The 26,608-nt window shown below is 62.2% G+C and overlaps 3 protein-coding genes across 7 annotated transcripts; 2 read left to right on the forward strand and 1 right to left on the reverse strand.

Moving 5' to 3' along the window:
• On the reverse strand, window positions 1-22,556 carry PAK4 (p21 (RAC1) activated kinase 4). 5 transcript variants are annotated; one of them, XM_062598306.1, is made up of 11 exons: window positions 22,459-22,556; window positions 21,282-21,347; window positions 14,250-14,382; window positions 6,579-6,802; window positions 4,231-4,884; window positions 3,607-4,035; window positions 3,182-3,315; window positions 2,922-3,048; window positions 1,958-2,083; window positions 1,563-1,697; window positions 1-1,405 (listed from the first exon to the last, which is right to left on the reverse strand). In XM_062598306.1, the coding sequence occupies exons 4-11, from the start codon at window positions 6,780-6,782 to the stop codon at window positions 1,250-1,252; spliced, it is 1,965 nt and encodes a 654-aa protein (XP_062454290.1). In that variant the 5' UTR covers window positions 6,783-6,802; window positions 14,250-14,382; window positions 21,282-21,347; window positions 22,459-22,556; the 3' UTR covers window positions 1-1,249. The 5 variants fall into 5 exon arrangements, with proteins under 5 accessions (XP_062454290.1, XP_062454289.1, XP_062454292.1 ...); XM_062598305.1 differs by lacking the exon at window positions 14,250-14,382; XM_062598308.1 differs by lacking the exons at window positions 21,282-21,347; window positions 22,459-22,556 and adding an exon at window positions 14,967-14,994.
• Window positions 22,456-25,921, forward strand: LOC134152722 (F-box only protein 27-like). The gene is made up of 7 exons (XM_062598310.1): window positions 22,456-22,946; window positions 23,883-24,263; window positions 24,351-24,462; window positions 24,595-24,690; window positions 24,810-24,948; window positions 25,082-25,330; window positions 25,841-25,921. Exons 2-7 carry the CDS (start codon window positions 23,927-23,929, stop codon window positions 25,871-25,873), a joined length of 966 nt encoding a protein of 321 aa, XP_062454294.1. The 5' UTR covers window positions 22,456-22,946; window positions 23,883-23,926; the 3' UTR covers window positions 25,874-25,921.
• MRPS12 (mitochondrial ribosomal protein S12) lies at window positions 25,841-26,608 on the forward strand. Its single transcript, XM_062598311.1, has 2 exons — window positions 25,841-25,923; window positions 26,079-26,608. Exons 1-2 carry the CDS (start codon window positions 25,875-25,877, stop codon window positions 26,480-26,482), a joined length of 453 nt encoding a protein of 150 aa, XP_062454295.1. The 5' UTR covers window positions 25,841-25,874; the 3' UTR covers window positions 26,483-26,608.

Raw genomic sequence — 26,608 nt, forward strand, 5'->3', positions numbered from 1 at the left:
TTTTTCTCCAAAAAAAGAAACCTGTAATCTCAACCGCGGCCGAACGGGGCCCCGGGCGCCTCCGCCCGCCCCAACACTGCAGCGTTACAAAACGACAATATAAATAGCTTCATTTAAAAAAAAAAATAAAAGAAAACAACAACAAAAAAAAAAACCCAAAAAACAAAATTCCATTTGCGGAATGAGGAGCAAACAGACCCCCCCCCCACCCCTCCCCTTAAAATCAGTAGTTTTGGCCCGGGCGAAGGCCCACGGGCGCCGTAGTGTTTGGGGAGGCGGCAGGAGCGAGCCGGTGCCGAGAGGGGCCGGAAAACTGCCCCCGCCACCCCGCCGCCTCGGCCTCCACCGCTCCGAGCCGAGATAGAAAAGCGGATTAAAAAATAAAAAGAAAAAAAAAAGAAAAAAAAGACGGCGAGATGCCTCAAACGGCCCCGAAATGACGGCAGGGGCGAAGTGGGAGGAAGGCGCCCGGCCACCGCCGTCCTTCCGGGCTCCGGCGGCCTTCGCTCCCCGCGTCGCGACTCGTTTGCCGGCGGCGCTTGTTGGAGTCGTTAAAAAAAAGAAAGAGGCCGACTCGACTCGGCAGCGCGGAGGGCCGGGGCGTCCCGACAGTAGTGGCACAGTCACGAATCCAGTTAGAGGCGACGGCAAAGCCGGGAGTCCCCGTCGGCAAAGCCGGAATGCCGCCGGCAGCCGGCTCGGCCCCGTCGGCAAAGCCGGCTCATCGCCGTCGGCAAAGCCGGGAGGCTGCCGGCAGCCGGCTTGGCGACGTCGGCAAAGCCAGCTCATCCCCATCAGCAAAGCTGGGAGGCCGCTGGCAAAGCCGGGAGGCCGCCGGTAGCCGGCTTGGTGCCGTCGGCAAAGCCAGCTTGGTGCCGTCGGCAAAGCCAGGAGGCCACCGGCAGCCGGCTCGGCCCCGTCGGCAAAGCCGGCTCATCCCCGTCGGCAAAGCCGGGAGGCCGCCGGTAGCCGGCTTGGTGCCGTCGGCAAAGCCAGGAGGCCACCGGCAGCCGGCTCAGCGCTGCCGGCAAAGCCAGGAGGCCGCCGGCTCGGCCCCATCGGCAAAGCCGGCTCATCCCCGTCGGCAAAGCCGGGACGCCGTCAGCAGCAGGTTCGGCAGCCGTCGGCCAAGCCGGCTCGGCGCCGCGGCTCCCGCTCGGGCGGCCCCGGGGATGGTTAACGGCGTCTCGGCGTCTTTGGTGCGGAGGTGGTGGTGGTGGGGGCGGGCGGGGGGCGCCGCCGGGGCGTCTCATCTCATCCTGTTCTGCCGCATGAGGGGCACGATGGCGGAGGGCGGCCCCGCTTTGCCCAGGAAAGGGTGTTTCAAGAGTTCGGCGGCGGTGGCCCGCTGCAGCGGGTCCCTCACCAGCATGCGGTCGAGGAAGCCCTTGAGGGACGGCGAGACCTGCGGCGGGACGGAGAGCAGCGGCCGTGAGCGCGAGCTCGGCCCCGGAGCCGGCGGTGGGAGAGGGACAAACCCCCCCCCCCCCCCCCCCGCCCCACACGCCGGGCGGGGAGGCGGCCGAGGCGAGCGGGAGACGCCGCCGGCGCTGCCCTTTTACCTTGTGCACGTTTTTGAGCTTCGGCGGCAGGTTGTCCCGGATCATCTTCATGGCCTTCAGCGGAGGCTCGTTAAAATAGGGCGGCTCCCCGTCAACCATTTCTATCACCATCACGCCCAGGGACCAGATATCCACCTGCAAAAAGGAGCCGGAAAAACGGCGGTGGGGGGGGGGGGGGGAAACAAAATCGGCGCGCGGCGATTCACGGCGGCGGCGCGACCACGGCCGCGGCGGGGCGAATAAACCCTATTCCCCCCCCTCCTTGCACCGGAGCCGTGCCCGAGGTCGGAGCCCCACCACCACCCCGCGCCGAGCCGGGCGATCGCCGGTTTCGGCTCGTGGCTCTAGCGGAGCCCCAGACCCCCGTCGGCCCCGTTCGGCGCGTCCGGCCTCACCTCGGGTCCGTAGGGTAAGCGGGAGATGAGTTCCGGCGCCATCCAGTACGGCGTCCCCACGAGCGACTTGCGCCGCGGCACCTCCTTGTTCACTTGGGCGCAAAACCCAAAATCGGAGAGTTTCACCTGGGAAGGGGGGAAAGCAGAGAGGAAAAGGAGGCTCGTGGAAACGCCCGCGACGGGCGTCCCGTCGCCGCCGAGCTTCCCGGGATGCTCCGGCCTCCGAACCGCCGACGTCGCCTCGAAGATCGACCGCGGCCCGCGCGGTTATTCGGGCTTCTCCCGACACGGCTGCCGCCCCCAAAAAGCTTCTCCCCCGTCTCCCTCCGAGCTCTCGGGTTTGCACCGTCCTCCTTCCAAACGCCCCGGCAGCTCCCGCGAGGATTTTTTCCGGGAGCCGCCAGGTCGGGTTGCTCGGGAAGGGAGCAGGGGAAGACGACGTTTTCTCGCGAAACATTAAAGAGGGAGAGAGAAAAACCGCTCCGATGCGGAGTCTCGGGCGGCCGCGGGCTCCGGATGAGAAATTCTGGGCTCAACGAGATTTCTCGTTGCCGCTAAACCCACCGGCTCGCCTGGACCTTGGAAAACCGGCACTCGGGGGTGAGCGAGCAGTTTGCCGCGTGCCACGGCGCGGAGAGAAAAGCTCACTTTGAAGCACGCGTTCGCCTTAAAAAATATAAAATGGGGGAAAAAAAAAAAAGACGCGGTCGCAGGTCGGCAAAGCTGCTGCTTTTTCCTCTAAGGGGCCCCTCCTAGGCGGAGGAGGAAGAGGAGGAGGAAGGTGTTTGTAGGGTGGGCACAGCGGGTTTCCCTGCCTGGCCAGCTCTCCTCGCTCCCGCGGTCTCTTCCGCCCGGAGCAGAGCGATTTCCGATAAATACGAGAGCGGATTATTATTAAAAACCAGCTGCCCGGTCCCCGCTGGCGACGGCCCGGCATCCCGGGGCCGCGGCGCCCGGCGCTTACCCTGCCGTCGTGCGTGAGCAGGATGGAGTCGCTCTTGATGTCGCGGTGGATGACGCCCTGCGCGTGGAGGACGGCCAGCGCCTTCAGGACGGCCAGGCAGACGGCCGCGATCTGCTCTTCGTTCATCCTGCAAGCGGGACGGGGCGGGCGGCTCAAGGAGGAGCCGGTTCTCCCGATTCCTCTCGGCCGGCTAAAATCCCAAGCTTTGCTCGCCCGCTGCCCCGCGGGGCGGGCGATCGGCGCCGCCGGGCACCTCGTACCGGGTGTGCGTGACGATGTCCGTCAAAGCGCCGCCTTCGAGGAACTCCATGACCACCCAGAGCTCGTCCGCCACCAGGTAGCTGTTGTACATCTCCACCACGTTCTCGTGCTGGTAGTCTCGCATGATCACCACCTGCAAAACGCGGCGGGGTTGGTGGAGGGGGGGGAAAACCCAGGGCACGACGGAGGCAGGCGGGAAGGGTCGGACCGCGGAGGCGGCCGAGCCGCCCGGCGAAGGACGGAAGAACCGACGAGGTGGCAACGGGGGCTCCTAAAAACCCCCGTCGCCGTCGCCACCGCGCGCGGCCGCTCGGCTCGCCGGACCCGAGGGGACTTCGGCGCCTCCGCGGGCGCTTCCCGACGGGCCGCCGAACCCGCAAGCGATTCCTCGGCGGGCATCGCGAGCCGCCGGCCGTTGCCGTACCTCGTTGAAGAGCAGCTCGCGCCGCTGCTGCTTGCGCAGGTCCATCTTCTTGACGGCCACCAGCTTGCCGCTGCTCTTGACGGTGGCGATGCAGACGATGCCCGTGGAGCCTTCGCCGATCTTGATGAAGTTGTCCAGGTAGGCGCGAGGGTCTCCCGGATCCACCACCATCTGCAAGGCGGCCCGGAACTGCTCGTGCGAGACGCGTTGGGGTTCCCGTTGAGGCGAACGGGCCGCCGACGGCGGCGGGCAGGCGCCGGGCGGTCGAGCCGGCTGCGGGTCCGAAACGTGGGAGCCGAGGGGCGGCGGCGGCGGCGGCGGCTCGGGGTCGGCGGCGCGCGGCGGGCGGACGCGGGACGAGCCGCCGGGGCCGGAGCTCAGCGGCCCGTTGGACGCCGATTCCTGCGGTCGGCCCGGCCTGGGCTCCGCCTAGAAGGAGAAGGGAAGGGAGGGAAAAGGAAATAATAATAAAAAAAAAAAAGTGAAAAATCACAAGGAAGCGGGGAGACCACGAAGCCCCCGGGGCCGCAGCAGAGCGGGAGCCGGAGCTGCGAGCACGGAGGGTTGGTTTTTTTTTTTGGAGGGGGTCGGGGAGGCCCGTGGTGCCCCAGGCCAGGGGTTTACCTGCGAACCGGCGGCCCTGACGGCATCGCTCTCGGCCCGCGGGTAGGTATTGAAAGGCCGTCCGGTCTGCTGAGCCGTTTTCATCACCCCTTCGGACACGGGGATGTGAGGAGTCCGGATGCTGGGTCCGGAGAGCGGCCGTTTGTCGCGGGGCGACTGCGGGCAGCTCTCGCCGCCGTAGCTGGATTTGGGTCTCTTGTCGGAGGCGTCGGGGCGCTCGCGGCGCACCACGCCGTCGGCCGGCTCGCCGTCGCGCTCCGCCGCTCGCCCTTTGCCGTCGCCGGCTGGTTTGGCGTAGGCGGGAGGGGGCGGCCGGCCGCCGGGAGCCGCTTTGCCGCCCGCTCGCTGCCCGCGGGGCTGCTGCCGCTGCTCGTCCCCGTCGCCGGTTTTCTCCTTGCCCTGCTCCGACTCGCCGCTCTTGACGCCGGGACGGTTTTTCTCCTTGTTCCTTCCGCCGACGGCCGCTTCGGGAGGTCGGTTTTTAGCCGGGCCCTCGGAGAGGCCGTTCTCCTGGTAGAGGCGGTCGCGGCGAGGCGGCAAGGGGGGGCTGTCCCTGCGCAGAGAATTGGAACGGGACACGGACATGTTCTCAAACTCGTCCAGCAGCCAGGCCAGGGAGCCGTCCTTGGCGGCTTTGCTCCCCCGAACGATGGTCTTTGCGCAGGACACGGGACGGGAGGCGGACAGGAACAGAAAGAGAACAAAAAAAAGAAAGAAAGAAAAAAAAAGGGAAACAAAACAATAAAAATAAAAATAAAAAAAAATGAAATGTCTGGTGGTGACAGGGACACAGTGGCGGGGTGGGGGGGGAGGAGGGGGAAGGTTCGGCTCGCACGGACGTGACGCCGGCACGGCGCTCGCTCGGCTTCGGCGGCTCCTAAACCTCGCGGCTTTTCCGCGCGCCGCCCCGGGAAAGGAGCCGGCGGCTCCGCTCGTCGCCCAGCTCATCCGGACGCGGCGGATTCGGCGCCGCGCCGCCTCCTCCGGAAAAACCCGGGGGTGCTTTTTAACCGGAGGGATCCGGCGCGAGAGCCGGCTCCCTCCGAAAGGCGACGGATCCCGGGCATCTCCTTGGACGTCGCGACGGCAGCTTTTCCCGTCGGAAAAAACGATCCCTCTCCCGGCTAAACGACTTCCCCGGACCGCGAGCGATCGGCCCTGGAGCTTCCGCTCGAGGGACTTGGCCGGTGGCTCCGTTTTGCCGCAAATTTAAATTATTAGTGACTGCGCGGAGGCAGCAGGTTTCTCCACTGGGACGGAGAGAGGAAAAAACTCCCAGCGCGGCATCGCCTTCTCTAGGCAGGAGGAGAAAGGGAGCCCCAAGCTTCAGCACGGCTCCGGAGCAGAGCGCCAGCGTCGCGCCCGGCCCTGCAAAGCGCCAGGAAAGTTTTAATTTAACTCTTGCAACGGGGCGAAGCCGCGGTCGGATCCCTGCGGCAGCAGCGAGCCGCGTCCGAAAGCGGCCGGCGGAGAAGCGCAAGGGAGCGACAAAAGAGCGAAATAAAACAAATAAATAAAATAAAACAAACAAGCCCCGTGCCTAAAATTGCAATAAATAACCCCGCGTGCTGGGGAAAAGCAGCCGGCGCAAATAGCCCCGATTCGGCCCTGCCAGGCTGCGCACCCCAAGCGGGGAGCTGCGGCTTCCCCCCGGCTCCCAGCCGCGGCACGGAGGGATTTGCACCGGCTCCCGCTTTTGCGCCTTCTCCCACCGTCTCAGCTCTTCCCCTCAGCAATAATTACAAAGCAAGAGGGATGCTAAAAGCTGGATCCGTTTCCGCTCCTTTTTGGGGGTAAATCTTTATTTTTAGCCGGGCCGGCACGAGGCAAAGGAGGTCGGAGCGTTTCCGGGAGCGTCCCCCACGAAACGAGAGCCCCGGGCGCTCCGCGCGGCGCCTAAACGCGGACACGACTCGCTCTGCCTCCTCGTCGCGCGTTATCTTCGCCCTCGGCTGATCTTTCTGACTGCCGTCACGGCAGAGCCGCGCGGAGCAGCTCGGCGCGGGGCGAGCGAGCTCCGACCGCTGGTTTTCTCTATTTATATCCACCCCCCGTTCCCGGTCCGTTCCTCCTCCTCCTCTCTCCGGAGCCAGACGCTTCGAGGCACGGGTTATTCCCGGAGAGGGGAAAAGAGGGCGAAAATCTTCCCCCCTCCCCCCCAAACCAACCCTGAGGTTATCCCAGCCCGGTTTTTCTCGCCGAGCGGCTGCAGCGCTCACGGCCCCACGCGGAGCAGGCGCCTCCGGACCCACCAGCGCTCGCCGCGAGGGTGGAAAGCAGCTCCCCCTTCCCCCCCCAAAATCCTGACCCCGTCCCGGCTCCCCGGCAGCTCCGGCCGAGCCGCCTACCTTCTGCGAGCCGTGCTGGATGGCGGTGATGCAGCCGGGGTCCACCAGCGGCTTGGGCCGCTTGGCCGACTCCTCGATGATGCCCTGCCATTGCCGCGGCAGCCCGGTGAACTTCTGCTCCTGCTGGTCGTAGCCGGTGTGGACGCGGTGCTCAAAGTTGGAGGGGGCGGAGATCTCGATGCGTTTCTTCTTCTTGCTGAACATGGCGAGATCGGCTAGAAGACCTGGGGGACAAAAAGAGAAGGGCAAAAAAAAAAAAAAAAAAGGGGGGAAAAATGAAGCAAAATGAAGCGGGGAGGAGGAGGAGGGAGAGGAAGGCATCACCCCGGGGACGGCGGCGAGCCGTAAAACGCATCTCCCCAGCCGTAAGGACTGACCTTCTTCTCTGCTAAAAGAATTAACCCGCCGCACGTCAGCTGCCGTGCCAAAAAGGAAACACCTTTAGCCTCCACGAGCCCAGCGCAGATGCGAACCTCGTTACGCAGCCCTTGAGCCCGGCCGTCCTCCGCTCGGGTTTCTGGTTTTTTAATTTCACGGGTGGGTTTGCAATCCCCCAGCCGCGACGGGGCCCCGAGGGCAGCCGGTCCGGGGGAATTAACTGCAAAGCCAGGGGAAGCGTTGGCTTCTTTTTATTATTTCTTCTTTTTTTTCCTTTTTTCAGGCGCCTTCGACGCTTTAAAACCTTTCCCAACCGAGTTGCTGCCTCTCGGTTGCCGACCGTCCTCTCAGCCCTGCTTTCTGCGCTCGGCATCTTGGCTCTTCTGCCTCAAACGTCCCGTCGGCTGCTTTAAAACCGACCCGGTTTTAAAGGCGAGAAATCCCAGAAGCTGCCCGACGGCTCCTTCTCCCCTCCGCGACGATCCTGCTTCCTCTCCGGAATCTGCGCTGCGTTCGTTTTGCTTCCGAGAGCAACGGATCAAAAAGAGCGGAGGGAAAAACCTCCCCCCCCCCACCTGCAAAATTCCCTCTGCTTTCCAAGACGAGGAATGAGGAACGGCAGCGGAAAAACCAGTTCTGTGGGTTTTTCTGTGTTAGTAAAGCGGCGTGGAGGAGTCCTGTGCCGCTCCCAGCCCGGATATCAGGAGAGTAAAACAAACCAGAGGTTTTCGGCCGCTCTTCAAGGCTTCTTTAACCCCTTTTGCAGCTCGGATTTCAGGAGGAGCGCGGGAACGGCGCGACCCGTCCTTCGGGAAGAGCTCGCCGCGGCCGATCGATCGCCGTCGGAGGGAGCCCGTTCGAGCGCGTACTTTTATCCCGCTCTCCCTCCTCGATCGGATCGACGTTTCCCTCCTCCTCCTCCTCCTACCTAAAGCGCCGGGGCCGGTTTCACGTTTCCTCCTCGCTGGGGTTTAAATATCCGCGGCGCCTTGGCGGCTCTCGCTCCGCAGCCGGCTCCTTCCCCACCTGCTGCGCCCCGGGGGCAAAAGCGGCTCGGGAAATCGCGGCCGGGTTTCCCTCGACGCCTCCTTTAAAGCAGCTTTTTTTTTTTCCCCGCCTGAAAAGCGGGTGCGGAGAAAACCGGGTGCGTTCGCCCGGCTCGCCGCTCCCCTGATTACGGGAGAGGGAAAGCTCCGGTTTCGGATAACTCGGAGCCAAAAGGTGCCTCTCGCGGGAGGGAGGAACGGGTTAACGCCTGCGCCCCGGCGCCGCCGGATCCCGGGCTGCTGCGGCGCTGCACATTCCAGCGCCGCCGTCCGCCGTCCTCACCCGGCTCCCGTTCCCTTTATCTCCGCTTCGTTTAATTAGTCAGCCATTAACTAACGCTTTTAGCGGCTCCGGATAAGCAAAATAGGGCAGAACGCTCCCCGCTGCTGATACAGGCCCAGAAGTTATTTTAGCGCCGGCTGGGAATTTCCAAGCACCAATAAAAAGAAATAAATATCTAATAAAAGGGGGGGAGGAAAAAAAGCGACGATATTGGCGCTGAACGTAAGGAAAGGCCGCGGGCGACTTCGGACGACTCCGGTTTTAACGCGTCGGCCTTCGGCACCGCTGAAACCCGAGTCCCGAGAAAAGCCGGCGGCGGCTCCCGCTGCGGAGGCGGACGGGGGCTGCGGAGCGGACGGGAAGTTTTCGCTTCCCCACCCTCATGCCGACTCCTTTCCCGGCGGGTTCAAAGCGAAACGCTGTCGCCGCCTCCGTCCGCAGCAGAAGCCGGGGGGGGGGGGGGGGGGGGAAGGAAAGAAGGAAAAACCCCCCCAGATTCCTTTGCTCCGACTCCCCTCTTCCCTCGCAAGGGATAAATGCGGCGCTGGTGGGACGGGGAGCTCCGCTCGCTGAGCCGCGCTTCCCGAACGGCCGCGTCCCCTCCGCCTGGCTCAGAGAGCCGGGAAAACTTGCTCCGGATAAACCTCTCCCTTTCTTTTTTCCATTTTTTTTTTTTTTTTTTTTTTTTTTTTGCATTTCCTCCACCGAAACAGAACTCCATCCCCCCACCCCCCGGGGCCGAAACTCAGCTCTTTTCCCCAACGAGGATCAAGACGGCGCCTCGCTCACCTTCACCATCCTGCTGCTTCCCGCAAGCCGGAGCGGGGAGGAGGGGAAGAAAATCACCACCTGCCTGGACAGAGCCGGAGGAGGAGGAGGAGGAGGAAGGAGGAAGGGGGGGGGGGAGGTACGGCAACACCGGGAAAGCCGCTCGGAATAGGAGCCGGGACCGCGATCCCGATCCCCGCCGGCGTCTTCCTCCCCGCCGCGCCGGCCCGGCCAGCTCGGCGCGCTGCGCAGCCGGCTCGCGGCGTGCCGGGGAACCGGTTACGCCGGTGGGAGCCGCCGGCGGCTTCGGGCTTGCCCAGGGAAGCGCAAGGCGTCTCGCCGCGAACTCAGCGGCCGGAATAAGGCGCCGCCGCTTCCCGCCGGCTCCCTTCGCCGGAGCCTGACGGCTTCGCGGCGACGCTCCTTACCATTTTACGGCCCCGCTGCCGCCGCAGCTCCGGGAAGAAAAAGGAGGAGGAGGAGGAGGAGGAGGAGGAAGGAATTGCCGAGCAACTCGGAGCATCGGAGGGGTTAAAGCCGGAGCTCGCAAGGAGCCGGGAACCAATGAGGCAGCAACGTTTGAAACAAAGCAGCCAGTCCGGGGCCCCAGGAGCTGGTTGGGGATCAAAAGCCGGGAAAAACTGGAGAGAGGCTTAAGGGCACCCAGGATGAAGTCGCTTTCCCAGCCCGCGACCTCCCCGGAGTGGGATTTTTTTTCCCCCCCCCCGAGAACGGGCTCTTATGCAGGCGCTTTGCCGGCGGCCCGGCAGCGGGGAATCGGGCTCCTCTCTTCCGCGCGGAAAAGCCCCGGGAGCGGCGCGGGCACCGAATCCATCACGGCCGGGACCGTCGAGCCGCAGCCTCGCGGGGTCCTCTCCCGAAGGACGAGAAAGGTCGAAGCCGAAAAGCCGAAGGCGAAAGATCCCCCGGGCGCAATCTAGCGACCGAGGAAGCGGCGATCGCGCGGCCTCACCCAAGGAAGAGGGTCGAGCCCTCGAACGCAGTCCGAAACCTCCGGCGCCGCTCCGGATGAACACGAACTGTCCCGTTTCCTAAACGCGAGCTTCCCAAACCGCTCCGGCCCGGCCGACGCCGGGCGACAGAGCGGAGCCTCGCTCCGTGGAGGACCACGAGCGCTCGGGATCCATACGGACTTAAGAAATTACCCGGCTCGGTGCAATAATTTATTCCTCTTACTGCAGTACGAACAAGCAGCCGCTTAAAACCCTCCGCTTTACGAGTCTCCAAGAGCTGCCGCGACTACACAAATTCACCAGCTGCTCTCTCGGGCTGCCGAGAGCAAGAAGAGCCCCTAGCATCAATTTTAAAGCCTTGCAGAGCGCGCTAATTAATTTGCGGAAAGATAAAAGCACATCAAAGGCCCGGTGTTGCCTTCCCACCCCGAGATCTTTTCGGCTCTTAACAAGATTCGCAAAAAGCACGCGTCTCGGCGATCCTCGACTCGCAGGCGATGCTGCCGTTTAAGCCCGCAACGCGCTCGCTCGCTCCGTACCTTCTCATCAACGGGGATTAAGAGCAAGGAACCGACCGGCGAGGAGACAGAAGGGGCCTTTCAAAATATTGTTTCCGAGCTATATAAATACGGCGCCTCGCTGTTTTCATAAGCGCTCGACGCTCCGCTGAGCGGCGGCGAAGCGGCACCGCGCTGCACGGAGCCAAAACAGTTACCGGCACGCACGCACGCGAGGGAAAATAAATAATTAAACGCAATATAAAACAAAATCGGCCTCGTGAGCTGTTTTCTTTGTAGCAAACGCCTCCAAGGGAGCTCCTGAAATACCGGCAGACTTCAGCGCGCTGACAGCCAGCGCAGCAATCATCCGCGCTCGCTCCCCCGGGCCGCAGGGCAACGACGCTTCCCGCCAAGTCACGGAAAAAATATCCGAGTCTTTTATTTTTTTTTTTTCCTCCTCCTCGTGTTGCCACATAGGTTCGGTTCCCCCCAAAAAAAACATCCGGCTCAGATGCGGTTCACGGCCGCTGTTGCGCACCAGTTAAACCAGCAACCCGCCGGGACGCCCGGTTTTCCTAACGACGGCTCCGACTGACGCATCGGAGCCGGGGGGGGGGGGGGGGGTAAAAAGAGGGGCGATCCCGCAAAACTGGCCAGGCGAGGTAAAGGATTTCATAAGCCTATCGGGCGCCCGGGTCAAGGAGCCGCCACGGGGAAAACCTGTTTTGTACGCCAGCTCCCGTCTCCTCCCGAGAGCGGGGAAAGGAGTCGGAGAAGGAAAAAAAAAAAAAAAAAACCTTGGGAGCGCAAACCTGCCGGAGCTCCGAGCAGCGCGGCGCGGGTCTGCCGGAAAGTTTGGCGTTTGAGCGATAAAACGCTTACCTAATTCTAATTTTTCCCCTTTTGCCATCCGCTCGGGAGCCTCCGGCATTGCCCTGCGATGACTCAGCGTTTAAAACAGCGCTCGAAGGGGAAAGGAACCGAAAAACGCGGGTTTTGAGTATCTGCTCCTGCCTCTTCTCCCGAGTCACTTCGCGGCGAGGGCCGAGCCGCCTCCCCGCGCTCCGGTTTTGCCTTCAGCGGAGCAGGATAACAGTGACTTGTCTGAAAGGGAAACGATCGGAAAGAGAGATTGGACGGAGATCTTTGGGGAAAAAAAAAAAAAAGAAAAAGAAAAAAAAGGATTCCGGAAAGGATTCCGGCTTTCCCCGAAACTAGCTGCCCTGCTCGAAAAAAAAAAAAAGGATGGGATGAAGGGAGGAAAAAAGAAGACGAGGCAGAGATGGTTGGGTTTTCAAACCCGACGGCACGTTCTTTCCGAACGGAAACCTCTTAGGCGCACGAGGGACAACGCAGCGAGCTCCCTCCCCGCTTCTTCGGAGACGACCGCAAAGCCCAAATCCAGTCACCCAGCTCCAGCCACGGCCGATACCGCTGGCGAAAAAGCGCCTCGATAAGTAAATAACGAAAGTCCAATAAAAGCCCCAGCGGCGCTCCCGGCTCGCGTCTGCCTTTTCCTCCAGTTTACGGCACTCGCTCCAGATCGCTCACCTTCGGGTGCCGCCGCAGAGTTGTCCCTTCTCCTCTAAAGCGTCGTCGCGCTGGTTTCGGTTCGATCCGCCCGCTTTCGGGCGAGAGGGAGACAGAAACCCGGCGTTCAGAGCCGGTTTCTTAAAACCCTGTAGCACGACACTGCACAGAAACGGGCAGGTTCCTTCCGTCCCCCGCGGAGGCGATTTGTGCCTCGGAGCACGAGCTCTAATTACCCTTATCTCAGTTCCCAGAGATACGAGCCGAAGCGCCGCCGACCAAATTTCTCCCTTTAAAGCAGAATTAACTGCACGCGCGACGAGATAACCTCGGCGCGCGCGCAGGAGTTTCCGCGACTGTTTCGCCGGGCCGAGTTAACGTTCGAGAGCTGAAGGCACCCGACGCTCTTCGGGCTGGAAATCAGGAGGTCGTCAGCTCTCCGAGGCTCCGAATAACCTCCCGAAAGGCGAGCGTCGGGCTCTGCGACCTCGGAAGAGCCACCGGGTCTTTGTTTCGCGCTTCGTTTTTACCTAGAACGGCGGGAAAGCCACGTCGGCCTGAAGTTTTGCAGGAAAGAAGATAATTTTGGAGGTTCATCCGTCTCGCGTAGCTTCAGAGCTTCTTAAATGGGATATCCGAGAGGAAGCGCTGCAATTCCTGCAAGTCCGGGCTCCTTCAGGGCTCGTAGGTTGGTATCCTGAGCAAAGGAGAACCCGGAGCCCTTCCTGAAAAGCTTCCAAATCCACACTCGCCAAACGAGCTCACGTACCTGAGCGCCTCGGGTCGGGATCTAAATCCGTGCTTGGCTAATTAATACCGATCCAGGCATCCAGGAGCCCCAACGGTCCAGCCCGTAAAAAACTTCCAGGGAAAAAAACCCAGCAGTTAGGGAGTAATCAGCCCACCAGCTGACGAGCTCTTCACGTGACTCGGCCGCTTACAGCGGGGCTAAGCGAAACCCCCTCAAATATAACCGCAAATGGAAGCTCCAAAATGATTAAAAAAAGAAGAAGAAGAAGAAAAGCCTCCCAATTTATATCTGATATCATCTCCTCGTCCTCCTCGGCTACACTGGGCAGACCCAAGGCCAGAAGAAGCAGGTTTCTCCGTGTTCACACGATCTCTTTGGTCACGGGTGGAGGAGCCAGACTCGGTCTTTATCCAGGAGCTTTTTTTTTTTTTCCTCCTCCCTTCTAACTACTTAACAAGGAGTTAAACCACCAGGGAAGCAAAGCGAATCTGCCAAGGTTTCCCCATTTAGCCGGGATGCTCTGGCTCTTCAGCGATGGATATAATTATATTAAAAAAATAAATAAAAATAAAGCAAGCATGGACTTGCCCAAGGTCACACACACCTTGTGACCAAACCCCGCGAGCATCCAGCGAGCTTCGTTTATCAGCCGTTCCAGAGAGGTACGGGGAGCGGAGAGGGACTACGTCTTCATTCAGATTATTCCTAGGACTGAGCATGTTTTATTAGCCACCGTTTTATTAAACTAGATAACCGCAGCAGCGGCAAACGGAGGGTAACGTGCGTCAGGGAAGAGCTACGCGTGGAGGTCACCTCTCCGCCTACCATCAGCGACCGAGAGTTTCGAACGATAAATAACCGCAAACGAAGGCAAAGTCCCTTTCGTTTACGGATAACTGGTCTTGCTGTCCCAGCAGCCTCGGAGGGGAATTACCAGTAATGATGATTTTAATGTAATCCGGCAGCAGATTGTACTTCCAAACGCAACTCGGGTTTCAAAATTCTTACGGAGGAAGAAAGACTTAGGGCGGACAACCTCCGCCTCGTCTGCTCCAAGGGGAGACTGGTCCCCGTACGGATCCAGAGCGGCTCTGCCGGAACGGGAGACCTCGCTCGGCGAGAGGGGAGAAATCGTGCCCGGATATCGCAGATTCCTAAATCCAACGTATTTACGGTTTGGGAGATTAAGCGAACGGCGGCGGATTTATCGGCGCGGTTAAGAAGCGGCAGCCCTGGCGCTGCCGGCGCCGCTCGGCGCCGACAAGGAAAGGAAACCGGGGCAATCTCAGCTCTCGGGCTGCCCTAGGCGCCAAGACACGCAAGAGCCAAACGCCTTTTCCTTTATGTTCCTTTCCTACAGGAGCGGGCGGCTTTACAGCCCGCGCCTGACGACGCTGACGTTCATCTCTACCGCAGCTTCGCGGCTCGGCCCCTTATTTACCTTTCGCCAAAGAAGCATTAGGCAGCGCTTAGATTTTCCTCTCGTTAGGGGACCTTCTCCGGCACCACCGCAATTTGCACGGGAATCGTGCCCTCGGCAAGCCTAACATTCGCGCTGGCGGAATTCGAGTACTCTGCAAAAGCAAAAAATAATGTCGCGTTAGGGAGCCAGCCGAGAGCAGCAAGAAACTCGCAGGATAGATGGAAACGCTCGGCCTCGCCCCGCGGAGTTGGTCACGCGGGTGCCGGAGAACGCGGCCTTATCCGTACGCAGAGCCTGCGGATCAGAGCCGCGTCGCGGAGGCGCCGGCTCGGCCTCCTCGGGGGACTCGAAGCCCTTAGGGATAGGGAAACGCGGCTTCCGCGGCGCGAGGTTTCCAGCGAGGCAGGAATTGCAGGCTCGGGGGTGGGAGCTGGGGAGCGAGGAGCGGCGAGGCATGCAAGGAATGCGAGGACGAACCGGCACGGGCATCTCCGGTTATTCCGGAGATCTCTCACCCCTCGTCGAGCCAAGAGATTTTAACGACCTAACGCGCTGCCATCTGCCCGAGCGGCGCGGGCCGCGCTGCACCTTCAACGCCGTCGGAAAGACGGACCCGGGAGCGCGTCCGTCTCCCGCGAGCGGCCCCGCGTCTACCCGAACGCCCACTCGCTCGGGGCTCTGCCGAAACTCGTTGAGGGAGCAGTCGGACAGCAACTCGTTCCGGTCACTACCTACCCGAGGCGGAGGAGGAAGAAAAGCACGTCCCACGCGTTAGTCCTCGGACGCTGGAATCCGGCGGGGACGGTCGCGCTCGCCCATCTCCCTCCGGGCGCCGGCGCGACAAACGCTGCCGGTCTCCGGAGCGCCGGCTCCGCGGGAAGCGCCGGCGCCCCTTTTGCTGCGGCCCACGCTCCCCGGGAGCGGGCGGGTTGTTAAATATGCCGTTCCAGGCGGATAGAAGTCAATTCACATTTGGGCAAGCGATTACCATTCGGTGCTAATTAAACCGCAAGCTGATTAGCCAAGTAAAACCTTTAATTAGCCCCTTACGTCATTTAGAAAAATTACAGCTCGTTTGCACCGTGCAGACGTGCGGCGCGGGGAAGGAAGAGTGGAGCAAGCACAGTTCAGAAGAATTACACATTCAACTTCATCAGCGAAAATAGTCGTTATTTAAATATCTCTTTGTCCATCTCTCGAGCTCTTAAGGCAAGGCACCGGTGCGTACGAGTCACCTCCGCCTTCGGAAGGAGAAACGGCTCCAGGAATCGGCTCCGGAACGCTGCTCTGATCCCGACGCGGGCGGCACAGCACCGGGAAGCCCCAAGGATCGGACTTATTCCCCGAAGGGCGCGAGGCGGCGCCGCGCGAATTACGGACCCGGGGACAACTTACTTCGCGGAGACGCTTCCCGCCTCGGCGCGCGGAGGATCTCGCCGAACACCGAGCGCCCCGTTCCTCCGCTCCGCCTCCGACCCGTGGCACGGGCGCCTGAAAAACTGAACTAGCAGCTCCCGCTCCGAATTATTTAGTTTTGAAGCGGCTTCGAAGGATTTGATTTGCTTCAGAGCTGCCCCAAGAGCGCAAAGGCTGCGGAACGGCATCAACGGGCTGATTTCTCTTTTTATCCCCCTCTACCTTAAAAGAAAAACCCCGAAACGTAACGCAGAGATTCATCCCCGAGTCTGTAAAGCCCAAAATATTGGTGCAGCCGTCTGGTCTCAGCTTCACCCAGTCTGTCGGAGCGATCAGCTCGTTGGGATTATTTGGGCTAAGAAACCATCAAAAAGCGCTCTGCTCTTTGGAACGGGAGATGTCCATAAAGCCTGGGGAAAAAGCGTGGCTCCCACTTAAAGGGAAAAACCTAAGAAAAGAGCAAATCCTTCAGGATACATCACACCGGCTGGGAAACCTTTTTGGAAACGCGTGCTGCACCTGCGCTGCGTAAAGCGGCCTTTGAAACGCTAAACCTGCCACGGCTCAGTTCATAACGCAGACGGCAAACACCCCTCCCTCCCTCCGCTACGCTCCGGAGACATCAGTTTTTATTAAATAAAAACGCCGCCGCTGTAATTAGGCTGCACGGAAGCCGCGCGACGTCCCTGGGATTTCTCCCGGAGGTCAGGGAAAGACTTCTGGGGGGAAAAAAAAACCCAAAACATCCTTTCTCCTTAGCAGCACGGACGGGCTGAGCGCTGCTGGCGACGGGGTTGCGGCGCCGAAGCGAGCGACCGTCGGCTACCGCTTCCCCCGCGACGGGCTTCCGCCCTCCTGGTTTTTCCTGGGGAAGGGGCAGCCCACGTCCCCTGCAACCTCAGGCGGAGACAGGACCTTAAGGGAGAATCCCAACCACACCCGGCATCGCGAGCGGGGCGACGTTTCGCACGCGGGCGGGCAGGGCTGGCCGGCGACATCGCTAGATTATTTTGGGGACAGCGAGGGGGTGCGTAAACACATTAACTCCGGAAAAAAGGGGGGGAAAAATATATATATATATATCTATAATCGACTACGCAAGCGCTGCAGTGAGGACACCTAGAGGAATCGCCGCTCGGAAGCGGACGCTCCGTCCCACCGCGCTGCATCGCTCAGCGGCGGGGAAGACGAGCTGGCGGCAGAACCAGGACCCAGCAGTCAAATCCGCTCGCGTTAACGAGCGGCTGCGCCCGCGTTATCTCACTGTCGCTTTTTATTAGAGGCTTCTAGGCTGCAGCCCTCGGAACGAAGCCGCCTCGGCCCCGGGGAGGCCCCGACCGGATCCCAAGACGCTCGATCTTTAAACCCGCTCGCTCGATCTTTAAACCCGCTCACTGTTTGGCACGAGCCTAAGCCTACGAGACGAAAAATACCCGCAAACTGCCCATCTCGGGGGGGAGGTTTTACTTCGTTGGTTTTAAAGGCGGAACAAAAATCAGCTCAGCAGGTCAAACAAGGAATATAGGTTAAAAAAAAAAAAATAACGAGGAGAAAAGGCAAAGCCGTTCGCTGCGGAGCGGCATGCAGGGAAAACGGCGGAGCCGTGGCAACGGGCGGTTCGGAGGGATACGGACGCGATTCCTCCTTCTCCGGGCCACAAATCCGCGGTAAAGAACGAGCCTGGAAGGGGAAGTCAAACCGTAGAGAGCAGTCAGGAAATTCCTCGGGGAAGGGGGCAGGAAGCGAACAGCAGAGCCGCCTGTCCTCCCGCTGCCCGCGCGAGCGGGTCTCAGCACCCGCACGCCGCGCTTCCCACCAGCTTCTCCCGAACGCAGGTGTTCGGAGAGAGTCGCTCGCTCTCCAGGAGCGCAAAATTCCCAGCGGAAGGCTCTGCATCAGCTGTAACCACGACGTGAAAATACGCTTCCTTCCCTCCCACCCCCTTTTCCTCCTCTGCCAAGCGCCCGCAAGCTTGCGCGTTATTCATCCGAGAAGCCAGGTAGGCAGGAGCCAAGTCCGCCGCGCAAAATCCGCGCGCTCCTCTCCCCCTACGCCGCGTTTCTGCGCTTCCCGCGCGCCGAGCCGGAGCTCCCGGGCAGCTGCTCCTGCCCAGGGACGCCGGAGCGCAAGGAAAGTTCGGGGCTTCAACACGACGCGCCGCCCGAGAGCGAACGCCAGCGATGCCGGCGACCGCCGACCGAGGAAGAGCGGCCCCGGCCGGGCGCCGATCTACGGCACGTCGGGACGGAAACGCGAGAACCCGGGTGCGTTTCTGCGTCAACGCGTCGAGCGCCAGCGGTAATTTGACAGGCCTGGAGGGTTCCAGGGGCCTGAGCAAAGCGAGCTGGCAAGAAATAAGATGCGATATAACGGTAAGCGCTGTCACGAGCGGTGCCGGGAGACCCGCGAGGCGGCGGGCCAGAAGCGCTCGAGGGCTATCGCTCCGTGAACCGCCTGCCAAAGGGCAGGGGTAAGACACCAGCAGCTGGGAGGAGGGAAGCAGTTAGCTCTTACCCGGCCGGGGATCCGGAATTGAAGAAAAAAAGAAAAAAAAAAAAAACCTCAAGGCGCAAAACCTTTCACCTCGGGCCGTTCTGCCAAAGCTGAAGTCAGCAGAGGTACGCGCGCGGTCTGCTCCCGGGCGCTCTAGGCGAAAAGACCCTGGAACTTGCTCCCGCCGCCGTCAAAACCAGCCTGAGCGTGGCAAACGTCCAGGTATGCCGAAAGGAGGGGGGGCCCCCGGGGCGGGAGCGAGGTAGCTCATGAAAAGAGCCTTTCTCGCAGGCGGCTGGCGGAGCCCTTCTCCGGCTGAGCGTTGTCACCGCGCGCTGCCGGGTTTCCCCTCCGCCTTTTACTCTTCAGTAATCAAAACAAACAGCTGCGTTTGTCTCGGCGCTTGGGTGGGTTCAGTCTTTCCTGCTCCTCAAGGAGCGGTGAGGCACTCCCTGTCCAGCAGCCCGCAGAGCCATTAATGAAAACAAACTCCCCCTCCGAAGAAAAGCAGCAAGCGGGCGGATGTTACGAGGCAACGCGATCCCGCCGGCCGGCCGGCCCCAAAGACAGAGAAGCTGCACGACCCGAAAGAGTCCCTGTGGTCTAGCAACAGCTTCGGAGCATCCTGCAGGCTGTTTCAGCATAGCTCCAATTGGAAATGTGTATTTTAAAACACCGATTATACATAAAAAAAAAAAAAACATCCTTGGCGAGACAGCATCAAGCAAGAAGTCAGCAAACACAATCTCTGGCTTCTAACCGGAGACGGCACAAAGCGCACCAAGGGGTCCGGAGTAAAGCCCCGTGACTTTTTTATTTTCACAGAGACAGCTTCCTTCTGGCAGGTTTGATAAGTGTTAGCAAAATAAATGTCACCTCTGCACAGGCAAATAAAGATAACTGGTATCTGGAAAACATCTGGGAACTCGGAACAGCACAGGGGAAAGGGAGCAGAGCGTACGTTTCCACGGAACGGAGGTCAAACGTAACCCGAGTGGACGGCGATCGTTATCTCACCGCTACCTACCCTGGAAACTTTTGTGGTTGTTTCAGCACCAAAATATTTTCATTATTTTTATTTGTTAATGTTAGGGTGGTACCTGATCAGCAGGCCAAGGAGGGTTTTTTTCCGAGCGAACTTTTCTGAAGAGTCACAGATCGGAAACATTTACTGGCCGCAGATTCGCACGGCCTCACGTTACCACCTCACCCTGCGCAGCGGTTCGCGTGTTTCTAGCTCTACGTGGACTTTACAGGCAGTTTCCAGACAGCCTCCCTCAACCTGCGCAGGGGACAATAAATAAATCTAGCAGGTTTATTTCTTAACCAGAAATAAAGATACTCTCCTTAAAAGGCTGCCAGGATTAGTTAATGTTTTTACTGGCAGCGAGCAATAGTTCTTTGGCTACTATTCAAACTTTGTTTGGGGCTTTATTTAAAAAGCGCTTTTTTTTTTTCCTCTCTCTCTCTCTCTCTCTCCCCTCCCTTCAGCTCTCCTAAGATTAAGCGGTATCCTCCCTAAAGGCACACTCTACAGCTAGGTACTTTCAATAAATATTTGCAGATATTTACAAGCCCGTCGTGTAGGATGCTGTCAGCATCAGCTTGCAACCCTGCAACACACCCAGTTAGCTGTCGCAAAACTGATTAATACACAGCAAAAACATAACTAAAAAGTAACCCTGGAATTTTTCTGGGTTCATTCTACAGCTTTGCTTCAACAAAGCGTTATCCTCGACGCGAAATAACACAGCAAACGCAGTGCAAGATGCGCCAGCCTCATCTCCAGCTCTGGTTAAATTCAGCCCAGCGAACCGTTGGGCAAAGGGAAACGAGTTACACAAGCGAATAAATCCACAGCTACAAACTACACCCGCATTTGGCAGCCTGCACCGCTGCCCGTCGATTCTCCGTCCCGAGCAAAAGCAGCACCGTGGGACAGAAAAACTTTCCCAGGCGCCGCTGGCACCGTATCCGCCGCAGGGAGGCAGAGAGCGTCTGCCAGCGCGAGGATCGGAGCAGCATCGCGAGCCCTGCGTTTACTCAAAGCAGAGCACTGCGGAGTAGAGGACGGGGTTTTTTTTTTTTTAATCTTTTATCTGCTCCTGGTATGCCAAACTACGGCCAAACCTTGTTTTTAAGGGATATCCGGCGTGAGACACAGTAGCACTGAGGCATCCCGGCTCCTACCCAACTTAGGTCTCCCCTCTTTTGAATATCCAGCCCAAAGTGGCATGAGATATTAGGAAAAGTCTAGCCTTGGAGCTCTCCGCAGTTCACCTTCAACTTTAAATCACCTGGACGCCGGGAAGAGAGCTGCCCTGTAAATCACTGATGAACATATCAAAAAAGGAAAGTACTAAGAGTAAAAACAGGTGAAAACCAGGTTTCCTGGCTCCCATCAATCGTGGGCAGCAACGGGATCATCAGAAATGCCCGAGCCCACGGGCGCTGATCAGCACGCCTCGAGAGAACAGCCGCTCTCTTCGGAGCCCGCTTTGGTGACCCCTGGATACCGATAAACACATGGCTGTTCTCATTTGGAAAAAAAAGAATCAGCATCTGCAGGCTGAGTCTTGCTCTGCTTTTAATTCATGCTGCCACTTACTAGCAATTAGCAGCATTTCTACTGCGGCTAATTGAAGCGCTAAAACACGAGACATCTGCTCCCGAACACGGTTACTGACAGCGCTGTTTCCAAACAAGCGGGAGAAAGAGCGAACTTGCATTTCTGCATCCCAGAGGGAGCTCTGATAAATCTTTACAGGAAAAATCAAGAACATCACACATGAAACCAGCGGTGACAACAATCATCCTTTCTCTGATTTTCCTGCCTCGCTTCTGACTACGCTTGCGGACGGTGAAGAGAGTTGGATACGTTTTACAAGACAAACAGCGGCATTTGCTTTCTCAGCCTCGTTTTCCTCGGCTGCCCCAAAGTCCGACGCAGGGTCTTTCATCTAAATTAAACGCGAAGTGCCCCAAGCTTCCCAGCACGCAAGCGGAATAAGCACTTCTGCGAAGCACTACGTGGCAATTAGAGCGGGAGCCACAGGGAAGAAGGACTCCGAGGGCGAACTCCCAACTCTGCCGGCTGACTCGCGCCTCAGTGGATAAATTATTTCATCCCCGTTTTCCTACCTGCGAGGAGGGGGAAATTCTTATCCGAGTCAGCTGGGCATGCCGGGAGCCTCAGGTGAAGAGATGCTGCGGGAGAGTAAGAGCTTTCCGTAAGGCTCCTCACGCGGCCAAGCACGCTGCCCGCGGATCCTGCGATCCCCAGGAACGCTCCACAACAACACGCGATTTGGGCTGGTTTCAGGGCTCGGAGGGCAGCACTGCGACCTCCAGCCTTTCCCTCGCTCTCCCCGTCCGCAAACTCCTCCGCGCCCCGCTCGCCCCGGTGCTCCGACAAAGCCGCGCTCGCCCGGCCCTCGTTCACACCCCGCGTCTCCCCCCATCCGCCCCTTCCTCGCCGCTTCCCCTCCCCCCCCGGCCTCCTCTTCTCTGCCCCCCCCTTTTCCCCCACCTCAACCCACCCAGCTCCCCCTTTCTTCCAGACCCCCCAGAACATCTCCATCTCCCTCAGCCCCACGCACGCTCCCCAGCTCCCCCTCAGCCCCCCAGAACCCCTCTACCTCCTCCAGTCCCCCACCTCCCCCTCAGCCCCCCAGAACTCCCCGTAGCCATCCCACACTCTCCAGCTACCTCTCAGACCCCCAGAACGTCTCCCCCTCTGCCCCCCACCTCCCCTGCAGCCCCCCTTTCTCTCAGCCCCCCGAACATCTCCCCCTCAGCCCCCCCTTCCGCTGCAGCCCCCCGAACATCTCCCCCTCAGCCCCCCACTTCCCTCGCGGCTCCCCACCTCCTCCACAGCCCCCCAGAACGTCTCCCTCTCAGCCCCCCACCTCCCCCTCAGCCCCCCTTTCTCTCAGCCCCCCTGAACATCTCCCCCTCAGCCCCCCAGCTCCACCTCTGCCCCCCACTTCCCCCTCAGCCCCCCACCTCTCCCCTCAGCCCCCCACCTCCCCTGCAGCCCCTCAGAACACCTCCCCCTCAGCCCCCCCAGCTCCCCCTCAGCCCCCCTTTCTCTCAGCCCCCCAGAACGTCTCCCCCTCAGCCCCCCACTTCTCCCGCAGCCCCCCAGAACATCTCCCGCCTCAGCCCCTCTTTCTCCCACCCCCTACCTTCCCCACAGGCCCCCCCCCACTCCCCAGCTCCCCGTTTCTCCCAGAATCCCCCCAGCCCCCCAAAACACCTCCATCTCCCCCAGCCCCCCCACCACCTCCCCCTCAGACACCCCTTTCCCCCCGCTCACCCCTGGCGCTGCCCGAGGGGCGGGGCCGGCGCTCGCGCTCCCGCCCGGTCACTCAGCCGCTGCCGCCGCCATGTTAGGAAAGAGCCACATCCGGGCACCCGCCCCGCCCCGCCCCGCCCTCGCCTCCGTTGCCGCGGCAACGGGCACCGCCCCCTCGGGGAGGGCGGGGCAAAAAGGCGGCGGGAGGCCCCGCCTCTTGGCCCCGGCACCCCACCCACCCGCCCGTTCCTCGCTCCGCCGCAGCGATAGGCGGAGGCCGCCGTCGCTCTGAGGGCACCGCCCAATCGCGAGGCGCAGAGGGCGTGCGCCGCGCGGCGATTGGCGGAGACCACGAGTGACTCATGGAGGCGGGGAAAAAGGAGGGGCGTGGCCAGGCTTAAAGGAGACGCGTCCCCAGATAAGCGGCAGGGTGGGGCTGTGCGGTGCTGCTGCCCTTGTGCTGTAGCGTCATCGGTGCGGGTGCTGACGTCATCTGGCAGAGATGCGACGTCAGTTCGTAACCCGGAAGTGCTGTCGGCCTATTGCGGGGGTTGGGGGGGAAGAGATGGAGATCAGGGCTGCCTGGGCAGTGAGGGTGATGTGGGGAAAGGGGTGGGGGGGGCTGCATTGGGAGGGGTCAGTGGGGGGTCAGGACACCTGGGCCCCTCTGGGGGTTGGGGGGGCTCTTGGGGGCTGCATTGGGAGGGGTCAGTGGGGGGTCAGGACGCCTGGGCCCCTCTGGGGGTTGGGGGGGCTCTTGGGGGCTGCATTGGGAGGGGTCAGTGGGGGGTCAGGACGCCTGGGCCCCTCTAGGGGTTGGGGAGGGCTCTTGGGGGCTGCATTGGGGGAGTCATTGGGGGGTCAGGATGCCTGGGCCCCTCTGGGTATTGAGGGGGGCTCTGGGGGCTGCATTGGGAGGGGTCAGTGGGGGGGGTCAGGATGCCTAGGCCCCTCTGGGGGTTGGGGAGGGCTCTTGGGGGCTGCATTGGGGGAGTCATTGGGGGGTCAGGATGCCTGGGCCCCTCTGGGGGTTGGGGGGGCTCTTGGGGGCTGCATTTGAGGGGTCAGTGGGGAGGTCAGGATGCCTGGGCCCCTCTGAGGGTTGAGGGGGGCTCCTGGGGGCTGCATTGGGAGGGGTCATTGGGGGGGGGGGTCAGGACACCTGGGCCCCTCTGGGGGTTGAGGGGTTGAGGGGGGCTCTTGGGGGCTGCATTGGGAGGGGTCATTGGGGGGGATCAGGATGCCTGGGCTCCTCTGGGGGGATAGGGGGGGCTCCTAGGAGCTGCATTTGGGGGGGAGGGGGGTCACAGGAATCTCGGACTCCTGACTCCCTTTCCGGCCGGGAACGAGGGGCAGGGCTAGCGGCTCGGAAGAGCAAGCGAGTCCCGGACGCCTGGGTCCCTCGAAACCCTCCTGCGCGTTGCGTCTCCCACCACCCTAAACAGGCGCCGACCCGCGGCGCGGCGCGGCGTGATGCCGGCGGCGAGGAATGGGGCAGGCGGCTCTCCGGGAGCCGAACCGTGGCGGCGGCGACGGCGGCGCGTGCCGCCCGCTCGACTTGAACCGGGCGCCGGACGAGGTGCTGGTGCTGATCCTGAGCTGGGTGCCGGCGCGGACGTTGGTCACCCGCTGCCGCCTGGTGTGCCGGCGCTGGCGGGCCGTGGCCGACGACCCCGCGGTGTGGCGGCTGCGGCTGGAGCGGGCCGGCCGCTCCGCCTGCCTCCGGGCCGCGCGCTTGAGCCCTCCGCCGGCCGCCGCCGCCTGGGCTCGGCTCTGCGTGCTGCGGCCCTTGGACCGCAACCTCCTCCGCAACCCCTGCGGCACCGGTAAAGGCCCGGCTGGGACGGGATGAGGCGGGGGGCACCCGGCACCCACCTCTCCCTGCCACGCTCCCCCCCTTCTCTCCCCCGCAGAGAATTTCGCCCACTGGTGGGTCCAGAACGGCGGTGACGGCTGGGCGATAGAGGAGAACCGGCGTCCGCTCCCGGGAGCCCCGGCCCAGACCTGCTTCGTCTCCTCCTTCGAGTGAGTTGGCGGCGCCGGGGCCTCGGTTCCCCCCGTGCCCCCCCCCGCTGGCTTCAGGGTGCTCCCCGGCTTGGGGTGCCCCCCCCCGCTTCAGGTGCCCCCATGTAAACCCACCACCACCGCCGTCGGCAGCTGGTGCAGTAAATCGCAGCTCGTCGACCTGCTGGCGGAGGGGCTCTGGGAGGAATTACTTGACGCCTGGCAGCCCGAGATCCACGTTTCCGACTGGTGAGCAGGTCGCGACGGCGGTGTGTGTGTGGGGGGGACGCTCCGGTGGGTCGCACCCCCTTCCCCCAGCCCACCCACTGCCCCGGGGCCACCCTCGAGCCGCTCTCCGCCGCCCGCAGGTGGGGCTCCCGGGAGGACTGCGGCTGCGAGTATTCCCTCCGCGTCCGGCTCCTGGCCGCCGACCGCCGCTCCGTCCTCGCCACCTTCGAGGCTCGGCCCGAACCCGTGCAGCAGTGGAACGACCAGCGGTACCAGCAGGTGGGACCCCAAAACCGTCCCCCCCCCCCATCCACCCCACCCCGGCTTGGGCAGCTCAGTTTCCCCCCGGAGAGGCCGGAGGCTGCCGAGGTGGGAAACGGCTCGACCGGCGGCGGCTCCTCTCCCCTGCCAGGTTTCGCACGTCTTCCGCCGCTACGGCCCCGGCGTCCGTTACGTCCACTTCCGCCACCGGGGCAAGGACACGCAGTTCTGGGCCGGCCGCTACGGCGCCCGCGTCGCCCACTCGGCCGTGGTGGTGCGGCTCGGCCCCCGCCGGGACCGGGACCGGGACCGGGACCGGGACCCGGACCGGGAGGCCGCCGCCGCCCCCCTGCCGCCCGCCGCCGGCCCCGGCGCTGCTCGCCGGCCCCCTCGCACCCCGGTGGGCACCGGGGCTCCCTCCCCGTCCGTTGGGGAGGGATTTTGGGGGAGGGATCGGGTGGGTCCTGCCCCCCCTCCCCCACGCTTCCTGCGTGGTTGCCGTAGCAACGCTCGCCTTCCGCGGAAGCGTGAGGGTGTTTTGGGCTTGCCGCGCACCCGTAGTGCGGCGGTGCGGCCAATCAAAAAGCGGGGGTGGCGCTCCTTCAGAGCGCGCACCAATCGGAAGGGGAGAGGGGCCGTTGTAGCCAATCCAATAACGAAGGGGAGGGCGAACGGCGCGGCTGCTGGCCAATGGGAGCGCGGCCGGGCGGGGAAAGGAAGGAGGCGGGAGGCAGGGGGCTAAAATGGCGGCGGTGTGAGGTGGGCGGGGAAGCGGCGGAGCCGGTTCGCTCCCCGGGCGCGGCGCGGCCGCGTTCCCGGCGGGGCGGGGCAGGGCGGGCACGGTTGGTTCCCCCCTCCCCGGCCCCTATGGCGGCATTAACGGTGTCCCCCCCCCCCCCTTTCTCCTTAGGCCCCGCCGCTTGCCGGTGCTGTCGGCCCGTAAGATGGCGGGCAGCGCTCTGCTGAGGACCGTGGCCTCGCTGCGGGGCTGGGGTGCGTCTACCGGGGCGGGGCGGAGGAGAGGGAGAAGCAGGGCTTGGGCCGTGGCCCGGGGGGATGTCGGGGCTCAGGTGGCCACCGCGGGTGTGTGTGGGGGGGGACGGTGGAGCCGCTGACCCCCGGCCTGGCCCGACCCGCTCTCCCCACAGGCCTCGGCGCGCTGCTGCCTCGCAGCCCCGCGCCCTCGGGGCGGCCGGAGCCCCCGCAGCCCCGTCGCGCCATGGCCACGCTGAACCAGATGCACCGGCAGGGCCGCCCCAAGCCGCCGCCTCCCAAACTGGGCGCCACCTTCGGCCGCCCCCAGCTCAAGGGCGTCGTCATCAAGAACCTCATCCGGAAGCCCAAGAAGCCCAACTCGGCCAACAGAAAGTGCGTCCGGGTGCGCCTGAGCAACGGCAAGGAGGTCATCTGCTTCGTCCCCGGCGAGGGCCACAACCTGCAGGAGCACCACATCGTGCTGGTGCAGGGCGGCCGCACGCAGGACCTGCCCGGCGTGAAGCTCACCGTCGTGCGGGGCAAATACGACTGCGCCCACGTCCAGAAGAAGAAGTAGCGGAGGGAGCGGGAGCTCCGCGCCGCGGGACGGGGGCGGGAGGGACGCGTGCCGCGTGCGGGGACGGTCCCCGAGGACTTTTCGCTCTTTGCTTTGCCGCTGTCATTAAAGCTGGTCGGTGCGCCA

This window comes from Rhea pennata, chromosome 32 (assembly GCF_028389875.1).
Source record: "Rhea pennata isolate bPtePen1 chromosome 32, bPtePen1.pri, whole genome shotgun sequence".
Classification (NCBI taxonomy): domain Eukaryota; kingdom Metazoa; phylum Chordata; class Aves; order Rheiformes; family Rheidae; genus Rhea; species Rhea pennata.